General features: G+C 39.3%; 2 protein-coding genes across 5 annotated transcripts in view; both read right to left on the minus strand.

Moving 5' to 3' along the window:
* Positions 1-8,411: 8,411 nt before the first annotated feature.
* On the minus strand, positions 8,412-20,255 carry LOC104883683 (uncharacterized). 4 transcript variants are annotated; one of them, XM_048635348.2, is made up of 8 exons: positions 19,813-20,255; positions 18,564-19,654; positions 15,418-15,478; positions 15,220-15,335; positions 14,349-14,439; positions 10,190-10,237; positions 9,183-9,328; positions 8,412-8,890 (listed from the first exon to the last, which is right to left on the minus strand). In XM_048635348.2, exons 2-8 carry the CDS (start codon positions 19,652-19,654, stop codon positions 8,887-8,889), a joined length of 1,557 nt encoding a protein of 518 aa, XP_048491305.1. In that variant the 5' UTR covers positions 19,813-20,255; the 3' UTR covers positions 8,412-8,886. The 4 variants fall into 4 exon arrangements, with proteins under 4 accessions (XP_048491305.1, XP_048491304.1, XP_048491306.1 ...); XM_048635347.2 differs by having other exon boundaries at positions 18,564-19,671; XM_048635349.2 differs by lacking the exon at positions 19,813-20,255 and having other exon boundaries at positions 15,430-15,478; positions 18,564-19,790.
* A 1,116-nt stretch (positions 20,256-21,371) lies between these two features.
* The window catches only part of LOC104883685 (uncharacterized), a 36,797-nt gene continuing 33,152 nt past the window's right edge, over positions 21,372-25,016 (minus strand). The window contains exons 11-16 of the mRNA XM_010668236.4: positions 24,875-24,945; positions 23,492-23,545; positions 23,290-23,395; positions 23,127-23,195; positions 22,562-22,705; positions 21,372-21,845 (exon numbers count right to left, since the gene is read on the minus strand). Coding sequence (XP_010666538.1) covers positions 21,702-21,845; positions 22,562-22,705; positions 23,127-23,195; positions 23,290-23,395; positions 23,492-23,545; positions 24,875-24,945 — 588 coding nt within the window. The 3' untranslated portion in view covers positions 21,372-21,701. The remainder of the gene's footprint in view (positions 21,846-22,561; positions 22,706-23,126; positions 23,196-23,289; positions 23,396-23,491; positions 23,546-24,874; positions 24,946-25,016) is intronic.

The following is a 25,016-nucleotide window of genomic DNA, read 5'->3' on the forward strand; positions in this document are numbered from 1 at the left end:
TAATTTAGACTTTTCGACTAAACTAACTATCTGCCGCATGCAGCCCAAGCTAAGTCTAGCACTCTTTCTGATGAGGATGCCATGGACAGGCTGAAAAATAGAAAATGACCAGCAGCTCCCTCTGCCCACTCTCAGGTTGAGAAACCCCCCCGCAAGCATTTACGCTCAGCCTCAGTTCATACTGTCATAGACATCACGTCTAAACTTCCTAAGGAAGAGGAGTTCCTGGTGAGCTTACCTACTGACTTCCTAGCTGAGGAAGGTTTGGAAGGTGGTATTTGGCCTTCTGCTGAACAAACTGCTGTTCCCAGCCGCGTAGAGGAGGCTCAAAGGGCAAGACCCATAAATCACGCTGTCCAACTATCTCTACAGGTTAGGCATACTAAAATATTATCTTGTGCATTGAACATTGGTACATCTTTTATTCTTATGCCCTACTTTTCTTATGCCAGCTTACCCAAAATTGCCTAGCTGCTCGGGACAGCCTACGAACTGTGGCCTCCCTTCAGGATAAGGTGGCCCGGCTGCAAAAGGACAACCTTAGCCACCAAACCAAGCTGGAGAAGGAGAAGCAGGCTAGGCTAGACGCTGAGAGCAAACTGGCTGCTGAATTAGAGCTGATGAAGAAAGAGAGATTGGAGAAGGATGAGAAATTGCGGCAGCTGCGCTGGAGATCGAGCGCCTGACAGCCACTACTAAGGATGCTGAAGAGAGGGCTCTAGACGTTCAAGCTGAAGCCAAAATCATAGAAACAGCTAAACTAGCTTACCTGATCCGCTTCAAGAATCTGGACGACAAAGGCGTTAATGCCTACATTGACAGGTATCTTAAGCTGGACTCCATGGCTTCTCTGGAAGCCTTGGCTATGGGCAGCAAGGCAAACGATTCTGAGCAATCCACAGCTGAATCCCTAACTACAATCGGCCAGCCAGAAGATGTTGTCCCTGGCGACAAGGAAAAAGCTGTTGGTGATGATGCTAGCGTAGTTTCTTAGTTACCTTAGCTTTTTATCAGCTTTCTCTCTAGAACAATTTAATCTTAATTAACTTTGGTACTTTTACCATTGCCCATGGGGGAAATGTCTTTTTGTAAGAACATATTTTCCTTTTTGCTATTTAATCGTTTGGACTTATGCTTTTGCCTTTTCATCTTAGCTGTTGATACTTTGATAAATACTTATGTTACATGCATGCTTTTGTTCTTAGATATTTAGACAACATATTTACCTAGTGTAAGCGTTGTCCATCTTTGGTTGGGCCCGTTTCCTTGGTGCTACGACCATTTAGCTAAGTTCTGGTGCTTTAACCCTTAGCTGCTCAAACTGGTGCTACGACCTTGTAGCTAGACCTTGTAATTCCAGCTACCCACCTGGGTGCTGCGACCCCTTGCATTTGCCTGCGCATGAATTGGACTTAGATGGCCTGCTGTTACAAGCAATAATCATAAAGTACTTAAGTTATTAACAAAATTAATTTGTTGTTTACCTGGTGGACCAATGCTTTATGCAAAACAATGGTTGCCTTACTTGAAGATTCTGGCGTCTATAGCCCGGTAGTAACCTGGCTGATGCCCCAGGTTAGAAATGATACAGCTTGAGGTTAGAAGCGTTCCAGCTTATGGGTACCACTTTTCCATCCTTAGTAACTAGGCGATAAGCTCCTTTTCCAACTACTTGATCAATTAGATAAGGGCCTTCCCAGCTTATCCCTAACTTACCTGCGTTGATCTCTTGGGTATTTTGGAAAACTTTCCTGAGAACCCAATCTCCTACCTTGAATACCTTGGCTTTGACATTCTTATTGAAGCTACGAGCCACTATTTGTTGTTGCGCAGCCATCCGTACTAATGCATTATCTCTTAATTCCTCGATGGAGTCCAGGTCATAGCTAAGCTCTTTGTCGTTGGCTTCAGGAGTCATCAATCCATATCTAGTTGTAGGGACAGCTACTTCTGCAGGTAACATCGCCTCGCACCCGTACACAAGTGAGAAGGGAGTTCTTCCTGTAGCGCCTCTTGGTGTTGTTCTGTTTGCCCATAGTACCTTAGGCAGTTCTTCTACCCATTTTCCTTTCTTAGCTTTCAGGCGCCTTTTAATGCCATTGATGATTACTTTGTTGCTGGACTCAGCTTGTCCGTTAGCTGCGGTATCTAGGTGTGGAGTTATCAGACTAATGTTCCATTCTGACAGAATTGCCTTGTCTTGTCACTTATGAATTGTGATCCGTTATCACAAACAATTTCGCTAGGTACCCGAACTGCAGATAATGTTAGTATGCAAAAAGGATATTACTTCTTTTCTCTACCTGCTGGAATGCCCCAGCTTCGATCCATTTGGAGAAGTATCTGTGAGTGCTAGCATGAAAACTTTTTGCCCTGGAGCTACGGTAGTTTCCCCACAATCCATGCCCCACCTCATGAAAGGCCAGGGTGTAAGGTGGGATGCAATACTCAGCTGGCTGGTGATACTGCATGCTTTCTGGCAGCTTTCGCATTTTTGCACATACTCTTAGCATCAGCACGCATGGTTGGCCAATAATACCCGTATGCTAGGATTTTGTTTGATAGGCTTCTTCCAGCTGCATGAGACCCGCATTCACCTTCATGGAACTCCTTGAGTGTGGGCTCCCACTGGTCTTTCTCCAAGCATCTTTGCAATAGGTCATAGCTGGCGCAAGCTCTTTTGAATAGAGTGCCTGAAATAACATGATATCTTGTGGCTTTCATTCGCAGCTTCCTAGCTTCCAGCTTATCTTCTGGCAGGATGCCCCTCTCCAGAAAATCGATGATTGGCTGGGTCCAGCTAGCGTTTCCTGCCTGGCTGCATCTGGCTGCACCATGTTTACCTCTTTGCTAATAGCTGGCTCAGCTAGGTGGGCTATAGGTATTGACTTGAAATCGCATTTTCTGAGTGCTGATCCGAGGTTAGCTAGGCGTCGGCCTTGGTATTCTGGTCCCTTGGGATCTGTTTATGCTGAACTCTTCGAATAACTTGGCTTTGTCTTTACTAGCTCCAGGTAAGAGGCCATTTTTGAATCTTTAGCTGCGTATTCTCCATTTACCTGGCTTACTATTAGCAACGAATCACTGAAGACATGCAAACTGTTAGCTTTTAAATCATGCGCCAGTATCATACCTGCAATTAAGGCTCATATTCAGCCTCATTGTTGGTAGCTTTAAAATCGCAGCAGATAGGCGTACTATCATGTCCCCTTGTGGCGACTTTAGCACTATACCTAGACCAGCCCTCTGAAGTTTGAAGATCCATCCACATACAGCTGCCAGGAGCCTGATTTACCTACTTTGTTAATGTGGCGCACCTCTTCCTCAGCGGTAGCTGCTAGGTCAGGGCTAAAGTCAGCCACAAAGTCAGCTAGGGCTTGCGATTTTATAGCTGTCCTGGGCGATACCTAATGTCATGTGCACTTAGGGATATGGCCCATTTGGCCATTCTCCCTGAATGCTCAGGTTTTCGTAAACTGCTTTGATGGGGTAATTAGTCATAACATGAATGGGTGAGACTCAAATAGTGTCTCAACTTACGAGATGCCATAATAAAGCTAACACTAATTTTAAGTGATGTGTACCTGGTTTCAGCATCTAGCAAGGATTTGCTAACGTAATAAACTGGGAGTTGTTGATTTTCAGCTTCCCTGGCTAGTACCGCACTTACCGCTTTGCTGCTAACAGCTAGATACAGCTGGAGAGTCTCTCCTGAGTGGCTTTGATAGTAGGGGAGGTTGAGCCAGAAGGCCTTCAGATCCTGCAATGCAGCTTCATGCTCATCTGTCCAGTTGAATCCTTTATTCTTTTTTAGCACGTTGTAAAACAGGTGGCACTTGTCGGATGATCTGGATATGAATCTGTTCAGCGCAGCTACTCCTCCGTCAGCTTCTGGACCTCTTTCAGATTTCCGTGGTGACTGAATATTGATTAGTGCTTGCACTTGGCTGGGATTGGCTTCTATTCCTCGCTGGGTGACTATTACCCAAAACTTGCCTGCTGGGACACCGAAGGAACACTTGCTAGGATTGAGCTTCATCCCATACTTCTTTAAGACTTCAAAGGTTTCCTGCAGGTGGTCCACATGATCCTTCGCTTTCTTTGTTTTGACCAGCATGTCATCTATATAGACTTCCATCGTGTCCCCCAGCTGCTTCTCGAACATCTTGTTGACTAGCCGCTGGTAGGTGGCACCCGCATTTTTTAGCCCAAAGGGCATTACCTACCTCTTTCAGTCATGAAGGCGGTCTTTTCTTTGATCTGCAGGATCCATTAGTATCTGATTGTAACCTGAGTATGCATCAGGAAGTTAGCCTTCATGGCCAGCTGTAGCGTCCACCAATGCATCAATATGTGGCAGCGGGAATGGATCTTTGGGGCACGCCTTATTGAGATCTGTAAAATCGATGCACACGCCATTTGCCATTTTTCTTTCCAACAACCACCACGTTAGCTAGCCAGTCGGATATTTGACTTCTCGGATTTTGCCAGCTTTAGTAGCTTGTCCACTTCTCCGTTGACTATCATATTTCTTTCTGGAGCAAACTTCCTTCTTTTCTGCTTCACGGGCTTTGAATTAGGATCAACGTTTAGCTTGTGGGTAATGATGTCAGGCTCAATGCCTACCATATCTTCATGGCTCCACGCAAAACAGCTTAATTTTTCTTTAAGAATCTCAATAATCCGCTGCTTCTCCTCAGCTGGCAGGGATGCCCCAATCTGCACGGTCTGCTCTGGCTTTGCTGGGTCCAACGCCACTTCATCTACATCTTGATCTGTTGGCTTGGCTGGCGCTGGACCTTGCTGTAATTGCTAGATAGATTCCTTTTTTGCTTTTAGAGATATGCTATAGCACTCCCTAGCCAGCTTGCGATCGCCCCTGATTTCTTGCACTCCCCACTTGGTAGGGAACTTAATAGTCTGGTGATAGGTTGAAGGTACAGCTCGCATTTTGTGGATCCATGGTGTCCCCATTATGATTTTATGCTGAGGGACAATCTACCACATTGAACCTGGTTTGGAGGTTGACTCCTTTTGCATAGGTGGGCAGCACGATCTCCCGAGCGTTGTAGCTGGCTCGCCATTGAACCCGAACAGAACAGTTGCTTTCCTGAGGATATCAGCTTCCTGCAGCCCCATGCTTTCTAGAGCCTTTTGAAAATGATATTAGCTGAGCTGCCATTGTCTATCAAGACTCGCTTCATGAGGCAATTGCTGACGGTGAGAGATACGACGAGGCCGTCATGATTTCAGCTTCCTCATCTCCATCTTCTTCGTCGAAGCTGATGGTCATCTTCTGAGCTTTTTCTCTTCAGCACTCCTCAGCGGGCTGGTGCGTTTTGGAACCTTCTCGAGCAAATCTCTTGGCTGCAGAGTATGTTAGTCCACATATTTCTGAACCTCCAGAGATAGAATTGATTACCTTATCGTGTAGGGGCTCAGGTGGCGGATGAGGCTGTTGCTGGCTGGGGCCAGCTTTTCTTCTGCTGCCCCTTCTTCCCCATCAAGTGCTCGAGATAGCCCTTCTTGAGCAGCCATGCCACTTCCTTTTTGAGAGCATTGCATTCTTCTGTTCGATGGCCATGGTCGCCATGATAGCTACACCACTTGGTGGTTCCTTCTCGCTGTCTGGTCTGTCGCTTTTGCGGGCCATCTAGCGGTTGTTCCCAGCTTTTTAGTGCGTTTACTACGCCTCCTGCATCCACGTTAAAACAGTAGGAAGCAATGGAAGGGTAATCGTTATTAGCTGATTTACCTGTGACCTTGCTGGCTACATTGTTACTTTCGCGCTTCTGATATGGCTGATGGCGCCAATCATTCTTCTTCTGGTTCTGGGATTTCCGATCGTAGCTAGGCTCGCTCACGTACCTGGACGCCTCGTCCTCCTCGACACGTATCTCAGCCATAGCTCTGGCCCTGACCTCTTCGAAGTGCCACATGGGTACCTGGTCAATTCATAATACAATCTAGATTTATAGGTTAGTCCTCTCCTGAATGCTTCGATAGCGTGGGAACATCCAGGTTCTTGACAGAGATCATTCCTTGTTGAATCGATCCAGGTACTGCCTCACAGCTTCATTGCTTTCTGGGTGATGCGGTACAGTCGCCGGTTGCTTCTCTAGGACCCTGCTGCTTGCAAACTGCATATAAAACTTGTTAATTAAAGCAGCAAAATTTTGGATGCTACCTGGCTTGACTTATCAGCCATTGTAAAGCGGCCGATAAGGGTGGCCCGAAGGACTTGCACATGGTGGCCTCCAGCAGATGCTCAGGAATGGACAGAGTCCACATCTTCTGTTATATTGAGCTACATGGTCATAGGGATCCGCAGCTCCATCATACAGCTTGTGAGGCTGGGTCACGTTGATCTTTTTGGGAATCCTGGCTCTTGCGATTTCTTCCACGAAGGGGGATTGAGCGTAGCCATCAGGAGATTCTTCAGCCACAGGGGTGGTGCTCCAGGCACTTCGTCAGCATGCGAAGTATCTTCCTGTTCTGAGATTCTAGGAGCGCCATTTTCTTAGCTGCGGATCAGCTTCATCTGCTTCATCGTCGGACCTAGCTGCTCCATCTTCACCTTCACTGGCCTCGGAATCTTCGAGATCAGATCTTAGGAATTACGTTCCGGATACGGCTTTGGGTTTTGCTACTTTTGACAGAATCCAATTCTTTCTGAGGCTGTCAATGGTCTGCTGGGCTCAGATTGAGTGCGGTGAAGGTCTTCTTGAGCCTTCAGCAAAGCGCTTTCATTCGCTTCAGCAGAATCGTCAGCCATTTCAAAGTTGGGTTGAAGTGTTTCTTTTTTGGGATTTTATGAGAGTTTAGCTGTAGAGCCCCACGGTGGGCGCCAAACTGTTTATGCCAAATTCTGATCAGGCAGAACTTAGCTGAGGATCTACATAATGAAATGCAGCTAGAAATAAAAAGAGAACTAGCTACGAATTAAAGAAGATGCAAAGAGAGAACAAGACACCAAGAAATGGTGACGCGGAAAACCCCAGGAAGAAGGGTAAAAACCGCGGGTGGAATTGAGTCCACCAATCCACTATATGAGAAGATTACAACTTTACAGCTAGCAGCTAGCAGCTTGACTAGTACACTTATGAATATTGTAAATGTAGAAGAGAGAAAGTAAAGAGCAATGTAAAGACTTTGTTTTACAGAATGTTTTCCCTTCTATTTATACTAATACATTTTTAACGTTATTCCTCATTTGAACGTTGCATAACAAACTCTCCTAGAAGGTGCCACAACTCCTAGAATCAAGGGAGATCTTTCTTCTGCTGGCTAACCACTTCTTCCTATTTCTTTGGCCTAACGTCATTACTTGACTTGGTCTCGGTTAGCATCCAATGTTCTTCCAACCGGGTTATTTTGCACTCTTCATCTCTGCTTGCTGTAGTTGCTACCTGATGCTCTCTAGCTGTGACAAACGCGTTACCTGCAAGTTTCAGCTTAGGAAAATTTTAGGACATAACAAACCACTAGTTAGTATTAGCATAGTAACCATTCAATTTATCACACTCTTCATCACCCTCTTCTATCTCTCGCTAAGCCCTCTTCTCCTTTATCGATACTTACCCACATCGGTCAAGGTTGCCTTTCCTATGTTCGCTATCAACACCTAGCTTGAAGACTTTGATAAATACTTCCTCCGTTCTTTTTACTTGCAACATAGCTTCTTAGCACACAATTTTAGTAGAAGATTAGAGAATGTAAACGGACAAATTAATCAAAATAATTTAAGCGTTAACATCCTTATCCTTACTCATCACTCTTGCCGGTGTTTAAGTTATTTTGATTAATTAGTTCGTTCACCTTATCTAATCTCCTCCTTAAATTGCATATCAAAAAGCTATGTTGCAAGTGAAAAGAAACGAAGTACTTTGTTAGTAGCAAGTGGAGCATAGAATAGGCAAGGAAGAGACTTCATGAGAGTGAAGGAAGGGGTGTGAATTTTTTTAGTTGGAAGTGTATCATTTACTGTAGCAAAAATTTCATTAGAGTGATAAAAACCCCCCAATTAACTGATGTAAGAAGTTCAAATTTGGGGCATTTATTTCTAGCCTCGCTAGAAAGCATTGGTTCTCAAGAAATAATAACCTACTAAGTTTTATTGTGTTTGCCAAGTCTCAATATGTTACTGCTATTCCAAAGTTGGTGAGATATCTGATATGCTTAATAAAAGCCAGGGGATTGCCATACATTCTTGCTGGTGTACGGTCAGCTTATACTCAACAAAAAGAGAAGATGTAAGACTTCAAATCTAACCAATCATCTCTAGACTGTTATTAGCAAGAGAACTAAACCAAACTTAGACAAGCTATCACCCCATAATCCGAAAGTAAAACTCTCCCAAAGTGCAGCATCTCTTTACAGCACCAGATTCAGTAGAAATCAAGAAATTCCAGTACAAGAGCAATCATGCATTCATGCTCTTCCCACATGATCTCTGGCATCTTTCAATTATATGTAAGCTATTGTCTTTTCTCTCCTCGTTACACTGATTCAACAATTTGAAGCATCTATGATTGATACGACGACAAATTTTCCCCTACGAGCACAGCAAAAATGCAAGGGATACAAATTCTAAGATTTTACAGGAGCCAAAAGGACAGAAATGGCACTAGCTATATCATTTTTACAAGTATGCTATATTCAGCTTTTTGTTTTGATTACAACAAGTGAGCAAACATAGGATAGCTATGCACCAAAGTCAGACCGATAAACTCTTTGACATTAATTCCACCAGTATTGAACAGCAAGACTACGAATTTCTCCCCGCATCTATAGAGCTTGTACACTTGCTTGCATCCTCTGTAGGGACCTCAGAGCCATTAGTATTACAAACTTCTAACTTCCGCCTCTTTGCTGCCAGTCGAGGCCTCAACTGCAAGAACATTTAAAACCAGAAAATAGTTATCTGTAAACAAAATTAAGCCACTGGCTAACCATTAGATAAATTAAGCCCCGTTCTTTTGAACTGAGAGAAACTGAATTGAATGGAACGAAACGGAACTGAGAGAAACTAAAATGCAGAGAGTAAAACTGAACTGAACGAAACCGAAAATAAGTCCAAAAGAACAGGGACTTATTGCTCTCGCACAAGAAACGACTCTCCAGTCAGCATTATGTGAATTTTTCTAACTACAAACCAGTAAGTTTTAACTTCTAACTCTTACCAAATTATCCTCGTAAGTCGAACAGCATACTTTCTGACAGAGCACTGGCTGTCTGAACTACATTTTATTGTGCAGGTATCAGACACCTCTCTGCTATTGCAGGGATCAAGTCTGTAAACCCCCTGTCCTGCCAGGGGTGAGAGCCTCTTTAGAGGCATTAGGGTAAATATGTTAATTATATAATGTTTTCTGTTGTAATGCATAGTTCACAAGGCCATAGAGTATAATCTATCCAGCTTGCCCAAGTAGCTAATTCAGAAGAGAGATGCCCAAGTATACCATGTTCAAATTAACTATGCAGTTCAAAAATATGAATGCCTTTCCCCCTTAGATTAGTCACAATTCACTCTAGCTCTTCAAAAAAAATGAAGCAAAATTTATCCTTAAAGCCTGAAAACAGATGCTAGCCCATTCAACATTCCAACCAGACCTGATTCCAAACCCAAAAAGACTAACCAAAAATGTCTCTATGGAAACTGGAGTAAGCAAGTCTAAGTACTCAATACCTCTCAAAAAAAAAAAAAGTCCAAGAACTCAATAGAAAGTGGACCCAAAAGATGCAACAGACAAAAAGAACAGGTGGTGCACCAATGGCCAGGAATCATGACAACTGCCATCAATATCACATCCATTTTCACCTACTAGTATAATTAGAAAAGGCAGATATTACTAGACATGATTGCATGTATGCATATTTGAGGCAAGTCCTCTACATAAAACTCAAATATACATAGGCACAGATGTTTCCATAATTTTTCTTCATAATGAACTTACAAGTGGCAAATGAAACTTGCAATAAGAAGGAAAAAAAGGGCAGATGACTCATTACAGCAATCGAACATATGCACATGGAAGAAAGTCTTCTATGTAGAGCCTCATTACCGGCAAACTGACATATCCATAAAACACAAAATTCACCTACTTTCTTCATCGACTAATATCTAACAAGTTTAACCCATCAACCATAAGCCAATTGGGATATGGACAGTTTAAGACAATGTACTTACCATTTCAATGTACTTCAATTGCTTCAATACTTCTTCAGTTTCCAGCTCCTGGTACATTAAAGTTGCAAAAACTTGGGTGAACATTTAAACCATGCTCCGAATTGATTAACTTTATAGTCAAAAGAGGGGGACCCAAACTTACAATTCCGATCATTAACATAAATCATAAAAAAATTGTGTTTTTTTGGGCCAACAACCTTGGAAATTTGCACAAGATTTTCTTCGATATTGAGAAGGCTTATGATAAAGTACCCAGGTATGTACTTGATGCACAATAACAAAGAATGATGAATGTGTAAAACATAATAATGAATATGCAAGGGCAGCTAATGAAAATTGTTAGAATAAGGACTCTTCAAGGGGGTTGTCCAATCAAAACTGCAATTTATCAAGGATCTGACCTAAGCATAAGTACTAGTTTATTTGCAACAGCCACAGAAGAGTTGACCAAAGTCCATAAAAGATGAGGTGCCATGGTGAATGTTGCCATAGATAATATTATCAGACCAGGAGTTAATGATAGGCTAGAACTACAGAAACAAGAGTTGGAAGCGCAGGGCTAGAGGTTGAAATATTTGGGGTGTAAATTAGATATGGAGGACTATGACTGAGATACTGTGAAACTAGATAGGACATCACCCACCAGTAAGTAATTTTAGTATTTGTGTTCTACCATTTAGAAGCACGGAGATAATGACCAGGATGTTTAGCATGGAAAGCTCTAGAATACATACCAGGTTAATGCAAAGGGTTAGGTTGGCTCCATGATTCAACAACAATTACCTCCCCCCCCCCCCCAAAAACCCGCCAAAAAAAGAAAAAGAAAAAAGCTTCATCTATGGTTAAACATCCAGCTACACAACGGCACTGCCAATTAATGAAAGGAGTCCTTGAAGAGCACTGCCACCACTGCAACTTAAGATCTTACCAATCCAAGGTTCTGTACCACAATATAGACGAAAAAGAAAGAAAAAGTGGCGTTATCTTCCCTCCACTGCTATTCAGTTTCCACATACTTACCGAGTTTTCAAATCTTTGCATACACTAGAAATGATGCTCACAGATAATCATAATATCCTACTCACCTCACTCTTGCAATTTGAATTATAGAGTTTATGAAATAGAATAGCTGTTTGCGAGAAAAACCTTTTATGTTGGTATTTGATTATCACAATTTTGTTTTCCGCTTATTCCATGAACCAAACTTCGTCATAGTCAAAGCTTCTTTAAGGTTTATGCCAGATTTGACCGTTGGGAGATATACATTGTAAATTATAGTATATGTTAGGGTTGGAATATGTAGTTCGATCAAAAATTTATATTTTGTTGATTACGAATTTTTTTAAAATTGCAACAGACTGGTAGTAATAATTACTTGTTCATCCTCTCTGGCAGAAGAACCAAATAATAAAAAAAGGAATCAGAATGAGTTTGAAATGAATCATCAAAAATATGAAGTATAAGTAACAGAAACCATTATTGTATCGGTACAATTTGAATCCTTTCCATCTCAAACAACTGAACCTAAACTAGATGCTCCCTCAAAGTTTTAGAAAGCCATTTCATTATGAGAAAACTTACAGCTCCATAAAAGGTTGTTCACATAGGCTTTCTTACTCTCTGCTTAGAAAAACAAAATTATTTCTCAAGGAACAGTTTAAATTTCAACTTCAACTGGACTCTGGACACAAGACCTTGCCAGTTATTTCATCTCCAGTAGGCAGTAGCAAAAACACAACCACTTACCCAAATTCAACAATGAACTTCTAACTAACCTTGACATGAGGCCTGAGGAACTAGATTCTTAAATTTTTTAAATTTTAATGTAGTTGTTCATATCAAAGATATCTCCAAAGATTGAGACTGAAGAAAGATCTATTTGAACAAAAGAATTACCCCCCAAAAAAATTTAACAGTTACATTCAATTACAAACTACATGAAAGTTGCCTTTCTCATGGGACACATCACAAAGATGCACAAGAGAGAAAAGCAAACTTCACAAAATTCCTTTTCAGCTCAATCCAATAACAAGATCTTTATTCCTTTGCCACATTTTGAGTGGGTAGACCACTGCAGGGGGGTTTAGGCAGATTGTTGAGCAAGAGCACCCATTTTCAATTTCTTTATCAAACTTTATCAGCTACCTCATATCATGCTCCTATCTCACAATGAGCTTCTAGGAAAGACAGAACTTGATTTGAAAATCCACATACGAATTGGGGCAATGCCTCTACATACAAATTCCTAAAGTCTTGTGTTTCGCTATAATTCTCTTTTGAAGAGTCAACTTCCTGATCCACGCTCCAATTTCAAACTTCATTAACTGGTGAAGTCACAACTCATTTTGGAACCTATATTCTGAAAAGAATTTCACATGATACAGAGCCAGTGACCTGGCCACTTTGTACCGTGTCTAAGATTTTATGTTTTCACAGATCTAGCTAGTTCATTCTTCTAGCTACTTTTCTTCGAAAATCTTCAACAAAAACTAACAGAACACACCAAAACCCCCTATTTCCTCTATTTCTAATTTCATTAGGGAGGTGAAGACTCCTATATATATGAAGGCAGTATATAAAAGGCTAAACATGCATGATAATTTGCAGGTGCGGTGGTGACGGCCAACTAGGGTCTCATTTCATAACATTTGCACCAGTGTTACAAAGGTTCAGAATCTTTTACTCATCTTCCCCACTACTATGAGGTCACTCGTGCTTTCGGATGTAGGCTTTTATACATTAAATGGGAAGTTGTCTTGCTCTGTTTCTTTCGTGGGCTACATGAACAGGCGAAGCAAACAGCATAATAAGGTACTTTTAAGATATGCTTTTATGGCAATGATTCAAGTACTTTGACTGGAGAGCAAATAGTGTAGCTTCCATGTTAATATTAGTGGATAGAGATGGCATGTTTCCTATTATGTTCCTGGCCTCTTCGTGGTATGTTGCATCAGGTGCTTTTCTTATTGCTTTCAAATATCCAAAGTAATTGGCAAGCTTCTTGTAAGCATTTTCTTCTCAAGGACTTGTCCTCTAGTATTATGTACCGTGGTTTAACTTCATATTTCATCGTCTTTTTTAATTGCAACACTGGAACTTCTGCACTATTCAAATATATTTTGACCGGAATTTGTAACTAATACTTTCTTCATTCCATTATAGTTTCATCACTTCCCATTCTCAAAAGTTTTATATTAATGGCATCATTACCAATTTAGTGAAGGGTTCTCTCTATCTCTCTTCTATCACACCGGTCCCTTTTGTTTCTCTCTCTTTAACTCTCTATATCTCTCTCCTCATCACTTGGGCTCCTTTATCTGTGTCAAAAACCTAACGTATAATGGAACAGCGGAGCTATATAAACACAAATATCATTGGGGTTTTCTCAATACTTCCTTCGTTCCATAATAAGTGAAACATAGGGATTGAACACAAGATTTAATAAACATCACTTTCAAAAGCCAATAGTCATAAAATACCCTTTTCATTATCAAAAGGAGGAGAGAGAAAAGCAAACCACACAAGTTTGTGATGGGTACTATTGTCATTCTGTCACTTTCTTTTTTCCATTTTAAGGTATGTTTCACTCATTTTGAAACGTTCTAAAATAGTAAGTGTTTCACTTATTATGGAACGGAGGAAGTATATATTTTCAATAAATAATAAATATTTTCGTAAGTACCAACCTTTTACAATTTCTACTAATAAATAATTCTAAATGCTAACAATCAACGTTGTGCATCAGCAAATATAAAAACTAAACTGTTGTAACTTTCAAAGAACACAGGACGTATTTCTTATGTTTAAAGAAAAACGGAAGAAGGAACTAAATTTCATAATCTCATTTACTCTAACACATAAAGTAGGAAACAACTATCTTGAAGAAACAATCACTATCAGAAGCAGAATATTGGAAAATCACACTATGTATTACTCAGGCCTGAGGACGACGGAGAAAAAGTAGCATAACACTTCCTATTTTCATGCACACAAGCAGTAATGAGGAGGGAGAGAAAGTACTCAAACAAGGCTTTGGAATCTTCATCTATTGTAATGCAAAAGGAATACCCGTCACAAATTGGGGGGGGGGGGGGAATAAAGCCATCTATGCCTAATTAGCCTGGAACATAGGTATTGATAGATGAAAAGCTCTTCTTACCTGAGGTACAGAGCAGTCAGCATGCACATGATCCCAAAGAACAGAGCGAAAACAATCCCAATTGTCAGACTGGACCTCAAAAAGAGGAGCCCTGCATGTAAAGACTCCTTGAGCAAGCTCCATTCAACAAGGATAATGCCAGTAAACAAATATCAAGCACTGACAGTTGCTCTAGGAAAACTAGTTAGACAAAATCAAACAGACAATCACTCAGCAGTTGCACATATAATACAGCAGTCGAGCTTCAAGCACCTATGACAACACAAAACGGTGCAGAAGCCAGAGAAACCAAATTCGATACCCTTTAACAAATTCCATAGAACTAATCTGCATAATATAGAGCAGCTTGTTTTCAGTGGTTTATCCTGTAAGGGGAGGAAGCGATAAATAAAATACCAGACTTGTGTTTTCCCATGCTCCCACAATAATTCTGATTAGCCATGCTGGTGCATGTAATTTAGAGATCTAGGTGAAAACCTCTGTAGCTCATAAAAGGTCCATTAAAAGTTTACAAATTTTGCTTCCAAGGTCAGCAAATGAAACAAAGATTACATGTTGATTCTCATGTTGCCATGTGAATCTTTGTAGTTTTAACAATGATCAAAATTGCACCTGCTACCCACTCACCTGACTATAGGAAATCAAGAACCTAGTTCACAATACCAGCCCCTAACTTAATACCCTTGATACCAAAGAACAAAGCCAGCGCGATCTCCTTCACAGAAAGTATATATCAGTGAAACAGACTGATTCTTGTACTTTTAGAGACTTGATTAAGTGTCGAATTTAGTTAGCATCTCTTACATTTAAAAGGTTGCGTATGCATAACTAGAAGGAAAGAAACCACAAAACAAGATACACTATCAGATACCTGCGCCACTTTCCACATATAGTTCCATCTATGCTGTCTCCCAGACCAACGATGACCTCTCTACACTGAAGCCAATTACCAATAAAGGCCTTACGAGGTTTGCCAGAAAATGGTCTCTGCAGAGAAAATATCAAGAGTCACTTTTTAAAGTAAACCACATAAGAGAAACCAATGATAAAGCTTCAATGCAAGCCTCACAGGCAAACTAACAGAATGTGATGGATCCAACTCCATTGGTTCAGGAACGACACCACCTCCCCTGCATCAAACCAACAGCAAATATTACATATTGTGTAAGAATCACGATTCTTGAGAAGAAATAATATGTGTGTGCGTATATATAAAAATCTCTTGATATAGCGTGAGCTCAAAACTCAAAAGACCTTTAAATATATTGATAGACAGATAAAAATATAAATTCTGGATATAGCATTAACGGAGGCAGGGTAGATATTTCTGTAAATATCACATTCTCATACCACATCTCATGATAACAAATCACCCAAGTCCATTTATCCATGTTTAGCTCCTTTAAGATTCAGATCAATCACACACAAAAAAACAACTCTACATAGGTATTTAGCTGTTAATTCCCTTAACCTGATCCTCCCTACCCCACCCCCACCCTATTAAAGTATATCATGTAGAGCCTTTTCCCAGTTTCGGAATCTAAAGGGTATTGGTTGTGGAACATATCTCATTCTTTCATCTTGTATTTTGCAAGTCAAAAGCAATGAAAACAACAGAAATAATGAGATTATAATTTATAAGTACATATTATCATGTACGATATTTCACCTTTCCTCTAAGTCCATTTATTCTTACCAAGTAGTACTTGGTCACTTGGCAAGACTCTTATCTTAGATCCTTAAGGTCATGGGTTCAAATCTTGCCAAGTATGGTGCTTGGGTGTAAGGATCCCCTTACCGTCCCACCTACTCTCGCACGTGATCCGCAAATGTCAAACCAAGAAATTGTGAGAGTTGAGGTGTGGGTCCTTCTCCTTACCATTAAAAAAGGTTCATTCATTCTATCTTTCTCTCTCTCGATTTCTCTCAGACTCTTTGCTGGTTAGCCACCATAGATACACTTTTTGCTTGCATCTCACCAAATCTTCTCCAAACCCTCCAATTTCCTCCCCTCCTCTACGAAAAGCACACAACTCCACCCTCTACCTTCACTAAGCTGACAAAACCCCAAAACCATCCAAGTGTTTGAGCCTCATAGATGGTCAAATATGGATCAATCACCTTTGCCTAGAATAAGATAAAGCTTAGAACTAGAAATCGAGTCCAACGTAAAAATTGAATCCTTATATTCAAACACTAGCAAACCTAGAGAGAGAACATCCCAATATGTTTGCTTACTATTTTTAGAAACCATATCCTGAACATGGAATCTTAAAAAGAAAGTTCTAAAGGAAACATCGAACTCATGGCAAAATAATAACCTCAATCCATCTCCAATCTCCAACCTACAACCAACAAGATATTACTGAACATTACAAAACCGCAAAAACTTTGTTATTCTTCAACTCATGCTCAATTCTCAAGTTTCCACCACTTATCTCAAAGTTCTATATTATCACCAATACCTGCAGTAAACCCATCCACTAAAACAATACCATATGCAAACAAAGGACATCATGGTACCTCATCTTATATTCACCTTGTAAGTCATTGCAAAGAGGAAAGGACTATGTGCCAATACTTGATACAACAACGATCATGATATTGACCATCCTATTAGTCCGTCCTCGAGGCCCTAATGCATTACTACACAGGCACTCCTACATAACGTCCGAGTTGTAAACTTGTTACGAATTTGGGAGTTATTGTTCTACAACAACCCATTGTAGAACGCCATGACAAAATTACGTCCTTGGCGCATTCGAATATGTTTTTCAACTAAAATTGTTCGTTCTTTTGTCTGTTTTGCCCAACAGGGTTTTATTAATTACTTATGAGAAAGACAAAGACCATTTAACACCATGAGTTGCACGAGGTTTAGAATCTTCTGGAGAAAATAGCATAACAAATATCTGAGTCTTGTCTCCTAAAGCTACAACTTATGAGGTCAAATAGTTAACTGATCCCCCTACCGCGTCAACAAATCACCTTTTCCAAAAGGCACATTAGAGCTGACGAGATCCTTCGTATTGACAATGTATAAACTTATTGTCCCATTGCTATATCTATTATGATCTTCTTTCGGAGAGGATATACCATAAGAATCACATTCACATGCGATAAAACTTTCTTCGAAACAAGACAACCAATACAAATTACATCCAGACTTTCTCACAGCAATATTTATTGATAGGGAAATACACTAGAGAAATAAATCATAACGACGCTACGACAGAGACAAAAGAAACAGATAGACACTTAACTGCCTTCAAGCCATCCTCAACAAATTGACAAAGATACTACATAGAAGAAACTAGAAAGTATCAACTCCAGTGAAGCTAAACAAACTGTTGCGGATCAAAGAAAACCACTACAAAATGTAGAAAGATATTCTACAAAAGCAAGAAAATAAAGAGTTACAGAAATGAAGAACATTTGTATGGATCAATGACCTCAAGCCATATTGCATAGTACCAAAATCCATGAAGGGCAACACACTATTCTACCTCTTTCTTTTTCTTTGGAGGGGGGGGGGGGGTTAATTGCTCTACCAAGTACCAACTCTTATCAGCAAAAGGCAACAGCATCTTAAAAACACCTAAAATAACCTGCAAGTCATGAACCAATTGAAACTTCCCAATATCTCCAGAACCGAGCTACTACCTAACTTGTCATCCTATATATGTATTCACAATTCTGCAGAGTCCAAGAAATTAAGCCAGGAAAACAACCATGACAATTTCCACACTTCTCAGTTCTTATACACCTAGCTACTCAACAAAGCACTTCTGAGTGAAAATAACATGACATTCTCAAGCTACTAAGTTCTCATTAAAAAAACCAAGCACGATGGCCAGAACATTTCTTTTTCCGGGACCCTCGAATGAGCAAAAACATGATCCCCTATGTTTTCTCCAAGCTAACAATAAATATGTAAAGCTTAACCACAAACAATTAAGACACCACCATACTCATCCAAGGTACCACCAAATCCACCCTAACTAGCTGAATTGGATAGTTTTGTACCTCGTGGGGACAAACACAACATATCTCAAGTGTATGGAGGCATGCAACTACAAAGGTACTAATTGTAATCTAACCACTTAACTATTGGCTATTAATGGTTAAAGTTGACAGAAAAACCTCAAACAGAAGTCAAAAGGATATATAGATTATTGTCATAAAGATCTTGTAAACCAAATTCTAGAAGCATACCTTCTCACAGGTCCACGCCATTCAGGCACAATCGCTTGGAATCCTTTACCAACACGAACACTAGTTATGTAAGGCTGAGAATCCTTTAACATCAATGCTATTGGACTAAAATCTCCTTCAGAGGTTACAGAACCCTTTTCAGTCCGGATAATTGAAGACTTCCTAACCGCTCTCTCTCTTAACAAGTTATGCTTCTTTTTAGAACAAGGTTGACAATACCAATCATCTATAGGAAGCTTTTTTATGCTTGGATTGAAGCAAGAAATATGGAATGCTTCCTCACACTCGTCGCAAATTAGCATGTCTACCGCTGTACCAATTACACCACAAACATTACAAGTGCGAGAACAACTGCTGCCACTACATGATGGTGGTTCTTCCTCGGAAGCACCAGATCTGTTTAACCCAGAATCAGACAACAATCCATGGCTTCGAAGAATAGAAACACAAAGACCCTTAGCCGACTGTGATTGGTCATTTTCCATCACATCAACAACAAGTGCACCAGAGGATGAACACTCATCAGTGTCATCTATTTTACTCTTCAACGGACTCGAGCCCATATCAAGCAACGACGACGAACAGCTATCATCTACACTATACAACTCGAAATTCTTGTTCATCTTGTCTTTTACATAACAACCACGTTCCTCACTTACACACCCATCAATTGTTTCTGAAGTTGTCAACAGCTGCTCCTGTCCACTCAATCCTCTATTTTCCGGGCACGAGGGTACGACTCGGTTCTCTCTGATGGACGAATTACAAACACCATCAGGCGAAGAATTCGTCGAGACCATGGCTGGGAAAATAGTGACTGCCCTTTTGTGATTCTTCCTTCTTTCATAGACAAAATTTATGCTATCAGGTGATGTAATTGGGGCAACAAAAGTAGGGTTTTTTGGACGCCTCTTTCTCTGATATACAAAATTAAGGGCAGAACTTTCAGATGTAATGCTGCAAGCAGATAACTGTGAACAACTTTGAATATGATTTAACAACCCTAAACCATCAGATTTCAGCAACCCTTGTGTTGTAGACATAGCTCCTCCACACCCAAAAGCTTTCCCCATCTCAGTTTTTGAATCCATCTGCCATTATTATCATACTACAAAATCTATAATCTCATGTACAGCACTCAGAAATCAATGTTCTTACAAAAAAAAAAGGGGTATCTAACTCACATGAAAACAACAATAAAGAACATCTAAGAATAAAATGAAATTAAAAGAGGAATTTTGAAACTTACCACTATTTGAAAACCCTAGAATGTGTTGATTATCAACTCAATCACATACCAGAAACTCTATTTCCAATCAATTTTCCTTCTATTGTGAATTCAACTGTACAGTGATGGCTTTCTTAAAATGTAATTTGCATTTTTTCGAAAAGGGATTTAAGAATTAAAACCCCAAAAAAATCATGCCAGCCCTAAATTCGGTCAATATTACCCCCAAATCAAAATGTGGAGCAAGAAGAATATAAGCACATAAGGGTTCAGGAAGAATTTTGCATGCAATTGAATTGTAGTAAAATTTCTTGATTTTTGTTTTTTGAGGAAATAAAACCAATGGGAGGAAAGTTGACACAAAAGGACGAGGCACGTTCAGGGTGGTGGTGGGCTGCCGGACTGCATGTGAAAAGGTAACAAAGGGCAAAATAAAAGTGGGAAAATCGACACCAACTATCTCGACTATAGTTAGTTTGTTTTAGAAAAAGTTCCGAGTTTTTATTATCTTTTAGCAGTTTAAAGAAGGTTTCATCCTAAAATAATCCTACACTTTTAGTTAACATGTAAAATTGAGTAATTATGATATATGACGTGGTTTGATTGGTCTATGCGAATTGAAATTAAAGGGTTGATTGAAGAGTATATTGTGTTGTACTTAATTGATTTAGCAGGTTAATTAAAGTGAAATCACATTAAAAGAGACTCTTTAAAGTTAAAAATCCGAGACAATTATGTAGTAATTAAAAATTGGAATTTTTCAAACCAAATTGAAAACTGAGACGGACATAGCTTAACCATTCATATATGGAGAATATCAGTAATCAATTTGTACATAATGAATATAAATGCTTCAAATTTATTTTTAATCCTTCCATAAATAAAACTTGTAAAATTCAGAAAATTATACAAACTGTCATGAAGAATTTTAGCTCGAGTATTTAAAAGTTCTAGGTATATGTTAATAGTTTAAGAGTTTTAATGGAAAAAAAAATTGTCAATATTAAGAAGTTTTGAATGTAGATTGATATCTCCACTGCTAATATGTATAGAATTATATTTTACCGAAGTGTTGTCATTATTGAGGTGTACATTTGTTTAGAATGATCATTTCGATATCTAAGTTTGTCATAACGACAACATCATAAAGACCTTATATACTTAAACCCCTAAATTCTTTGTTGTAATGTCAAGACTTTGCAATTGCATCAACAACACCTTACACCTCCACGCATATTATAGATAAAAAAAAAAAAATTAGCACGACTGATGCTCCAGATTAAGTTTTTGTCACATTTCAATAGTTCAAGACAACTGATGATATAGCTCATTTGCTTCTAATAAGCAACTTGTTTTAACCTTTTTTACGAGTTGTGTTTCTATTTAGGAAGTAATGATTGCAATTATGATTGCATTTTACATAATACCCGAGGCCAAAAGGATTTAGTACTTTATTGTAATCATGTTTCAAAAAAAATGCAGCTTAATGATCAAAGATTTGAGATCTATTACAAAAATCTTGATCATTTCTAGAGAGATGCCACTTTAGAAATGAAACGGTGCCATGTAAGCGCTTGAAATGAAGTAACACAAAACGCCATGAAACGGTGTCATTTTTGCTCACACTTTTATGATTATAGTAAAATTTTCCCTGATTATAGGACAGGACATAGAAAGCTCACATCCCCTTGAACTTGTATTACATTTCTCAAATGATCAATGCTCTTATTATTACAAAGAGAGAGGGGATCAGAAACTCTACTTTATTGACAAGCTAGAATCAACACAATTTTTCTAGATATAAGCACACTAAAATCTGTCATTCTACTTTTGCAAATGTCAGCATCCATGTGTATAAACCTTGGAAACTATCGTGCACTTCCTCTCTGTTGGCACATCTCAACATACCTTCATGAATGAGGATTTCCAAATCCATTATCTGAATAATAAAGACCCTTTTCTGGTGGCCATTTCCCCCCTGCCATCACAGCTTCAATCTCCCATGTCTCCCGAGGAACATTTGTCATGTTCTTGCAGCCAGTTGAGGTGACGTGCTACATTGTTCAAGAGCAAAGTTTAGAAGAGAGAGCTACACACACCCCTCTTACTGGCATGATGGTTAGTCATAAAATTTATGCAGCTAAAACCAGCAAATGTGACAGTGCATACTGCAGATGAGTAAAGATATGCACTGCAGACCGAGGACATAAATACTGAAGGCAGCTCTCAACAATAATATTAAGGCAGAAGGGACCAGAAAAATGTCCACCAAATGACCATCAACATACACATACTTGAGAAACCTGAACTAAGACATGACCAAGCATAAAGCCAGAAGAGTCGTGCAATTGCCAATCAAGTATAAAGAAGTGTGAACTGGGAAAAAAATTGTTCAAGAAAAACATGGAGAATATCGAAAAGACAAGGGGAGAAACTTGATAGTCAGAGGAACTTTGCTACAATTTGAATCTGCCGCATGACATGATTAATCTAACATTAGGTCATCACTCATAGGCAACTCATTCTTAGTACAATTTGGGGAAAATCACTGGAATTAAGGGCTCAAGTAAGACAGGAGAGAGAGAGAGAGAGCATGTAAAAACACTCATTGAGACATTATATCTACTTTATCTGAAGTCAGCAACCTCATGATGTTAGTTCTCAGATACTGAATATACAAAACGTCATCATTAATGCATGAAATTATCATTGGGTTCTTAACCAGTGAATAGCACACAAAATCAGGAATAATAAGAAAATTGTACAGTACCACATCACTTTCAATTCGAACACCACCAAAGACCATAAATCTCCTTATAGTGTCAGGATTGAAGAACTTTGAAGTGTCTGAATTTTCCATTGCTGGAATTAGTAAAGCACTGATGAAGTAGCATCCAGGCTCCACTGTGATTACCTGAAACAGGTTGGTCAAGTTAGCTTTTTAGTTATATTTGTTTCCTGATTGTTCATATTTATGCGATAACACTATATAGATTTAACGTACACCAATAGTAATAAACAATCCAAACTAAAATGCAGAGACATTGGCACATTAACAGAATTGAAAGAGAGGGAGCCACGCAACATCAGGACACGACAACAAAAAGTATGGACAGAAAAGCCCTTTACTCATTAAGAAAGGAAATGCAAAGGATTTGTTGATGAGGTATGGCCTATGGTTTAGCACTATAGCACTAGGCTATCGCCTATTTTCCCAAAGTAGCATCTTCTGGAAGAATTTTTTTATTATATTATAGGCACTTTTGGATTAGGTGTCTACATATATGCATAGGATTAAGTGTGAAGTTAAGCCTCGTGAAAACAGATTTGCTAACCATGTCCTCCTTCAGTTCTCGAGCTGTACGTAGAGACTTTAACCCAGGCTCTTTTGGCCGCTCCAGTCCCTACAAATTTGCGAACCAGTTCATTTACATTAGGATCACCCAAGAAAAGAAAAAAAAAAAGATAAGCAGCATCAAGAGGATAAACAATCAGGACCTTAGGATAGCCTCCTGGATCATGGGTGTCGATGCCCAGCAAGTGGCCAAGACCATGAGGCATGAAAACAGCTCCAAGCCTTTGAGACATCATATCATCAATATCCCTAATAGCAGAGAAAAACAGGGAAAAGATACACATGAGTAACTAAATCAACTTTCCAGAAAACATGTCATGAGAAGAGAAATAGGCACTATCTCACCCAGTGATGATGTTCCCCTTCTTTAGACCATCAAGTATGATTTTCTCTGCAAGTCTGCCACCAGGATGCACATTTCAGATATCATGATCCAGCCCATATCTTAAAACACGAGCATTTTCGAAAAACTCTGTCTCTTATGCATTGTAGAAATGTCAGCAAAAATTCGAATTATTCCGAATAAAAGTACGATTTCCAGAAAGGTCGTGACAAAATTCTATATTTTGCCATGAAGCGATACTAATTCAAAATTACTTCTTTGAGAGAATTTGTTAACATGAGACGTGTCATCACTTATTAAATAAACTCCAATATCAGATTTAGTTTTAAAACTAAAAGAAACCAGTTCTATATGAAACATAATTCAATGCCTATGATTTCCATTGTATAGAGATAAAAAAGGAAAAAGAAAATTATATGAAGGAATGAATACACAAAGGACGATCCCCAACTCGGCCTTTATTGGATGAAATGCAGTTTAAAAGAATCTCCCTACTTACAAAACAAAACAGAGAAGCATATTATACGCTCTTTAATGAATCTGCACTTTATCAACAATAAGTTATAAGTCACCTATAACCAAAATTTAAGCAATATGTGATAATCTGTGAGTTCTTACTACTTACTAGCAGGCAAGTTTTTCACTCTGTTCACTTGGATTTAGGCCCTCTTTACAGCTAGAATTCAGTTCACGGAAGGGCCAAAAGGTTCAGATAAGGATTTTGCATGTAAATACAAAAAAATTGCATGCACACACACGCACACACACACATGCACAAGCACACACACACGACTCATATAAGAATCTTTATACTCCCTCCGTTTCGTTTAAAATGCAACAAAGGAATATTCTATATCTCACAAAAAATACCCCTTTGTTGCATTCAAAACGAAATGGAGGAAGTATTAGAACTTGATTGCTTAACTCTGGATGTCCTTATTACTTGATTCTATCTCCACGACTCAAATTAATTACATTAGATTAGTATCAGCTCAGTATTCTATCAAATATTAATTGTTTGTCACTTATAAAAATTGAGTCAATAATATCTAGTGTTTGCATTGTTTGTCTCTGTAGGATTGACCTTGACTTAGCCTGCTACATAGTTAGGAGGTTAGGAATTTAGGATTGTCTTTTTGTTAGGTACGCAACACACCTATCATTCTTAAGGAGAGAAAATCATAAAGTGGGCCCCATTGACGGAACAATCTAGCGATAAACATTAATAGGTAGTGCTACCTAAACTTTTTGAGTAAAGGTAGTATCTTTTTTTTAAAAAAAAAAATTATAAGGTAGTTGTTTCCAAAAGCCAATATTAAGTAGGTACTTTAAAAAAATGGCACCTAAAAAGAGATAACTATGAAGACGGAGCCAGAGAGTCTTACTTGTGCATATTTAACCAACTCACTCCAGGTCTCATTGCCGCTATGACAGAATTGTGAGCATCCAGGACAGCCTGCAAAGAAGAGATGAGAAATTTGGGAGTCCCCATCTTTATACAGGTAAGTGCACAATGCTAAAGAGTGT

The sequence above is a fragment of the Beta vulgaris genome, chromosome 8 (assembly GCF_026745355.1).
Source record: "Beta vulgaris subsp. vulgaris cultivar EL10 chromosome 8, EL10.2, whole genome shotgun sequence".
NCBI lineage: Eukaryota > Viridiplantae > Streptophyta > Magnoliopsida > Caryophyllales > Amaranthaceae > Beta > Beta vulgaris.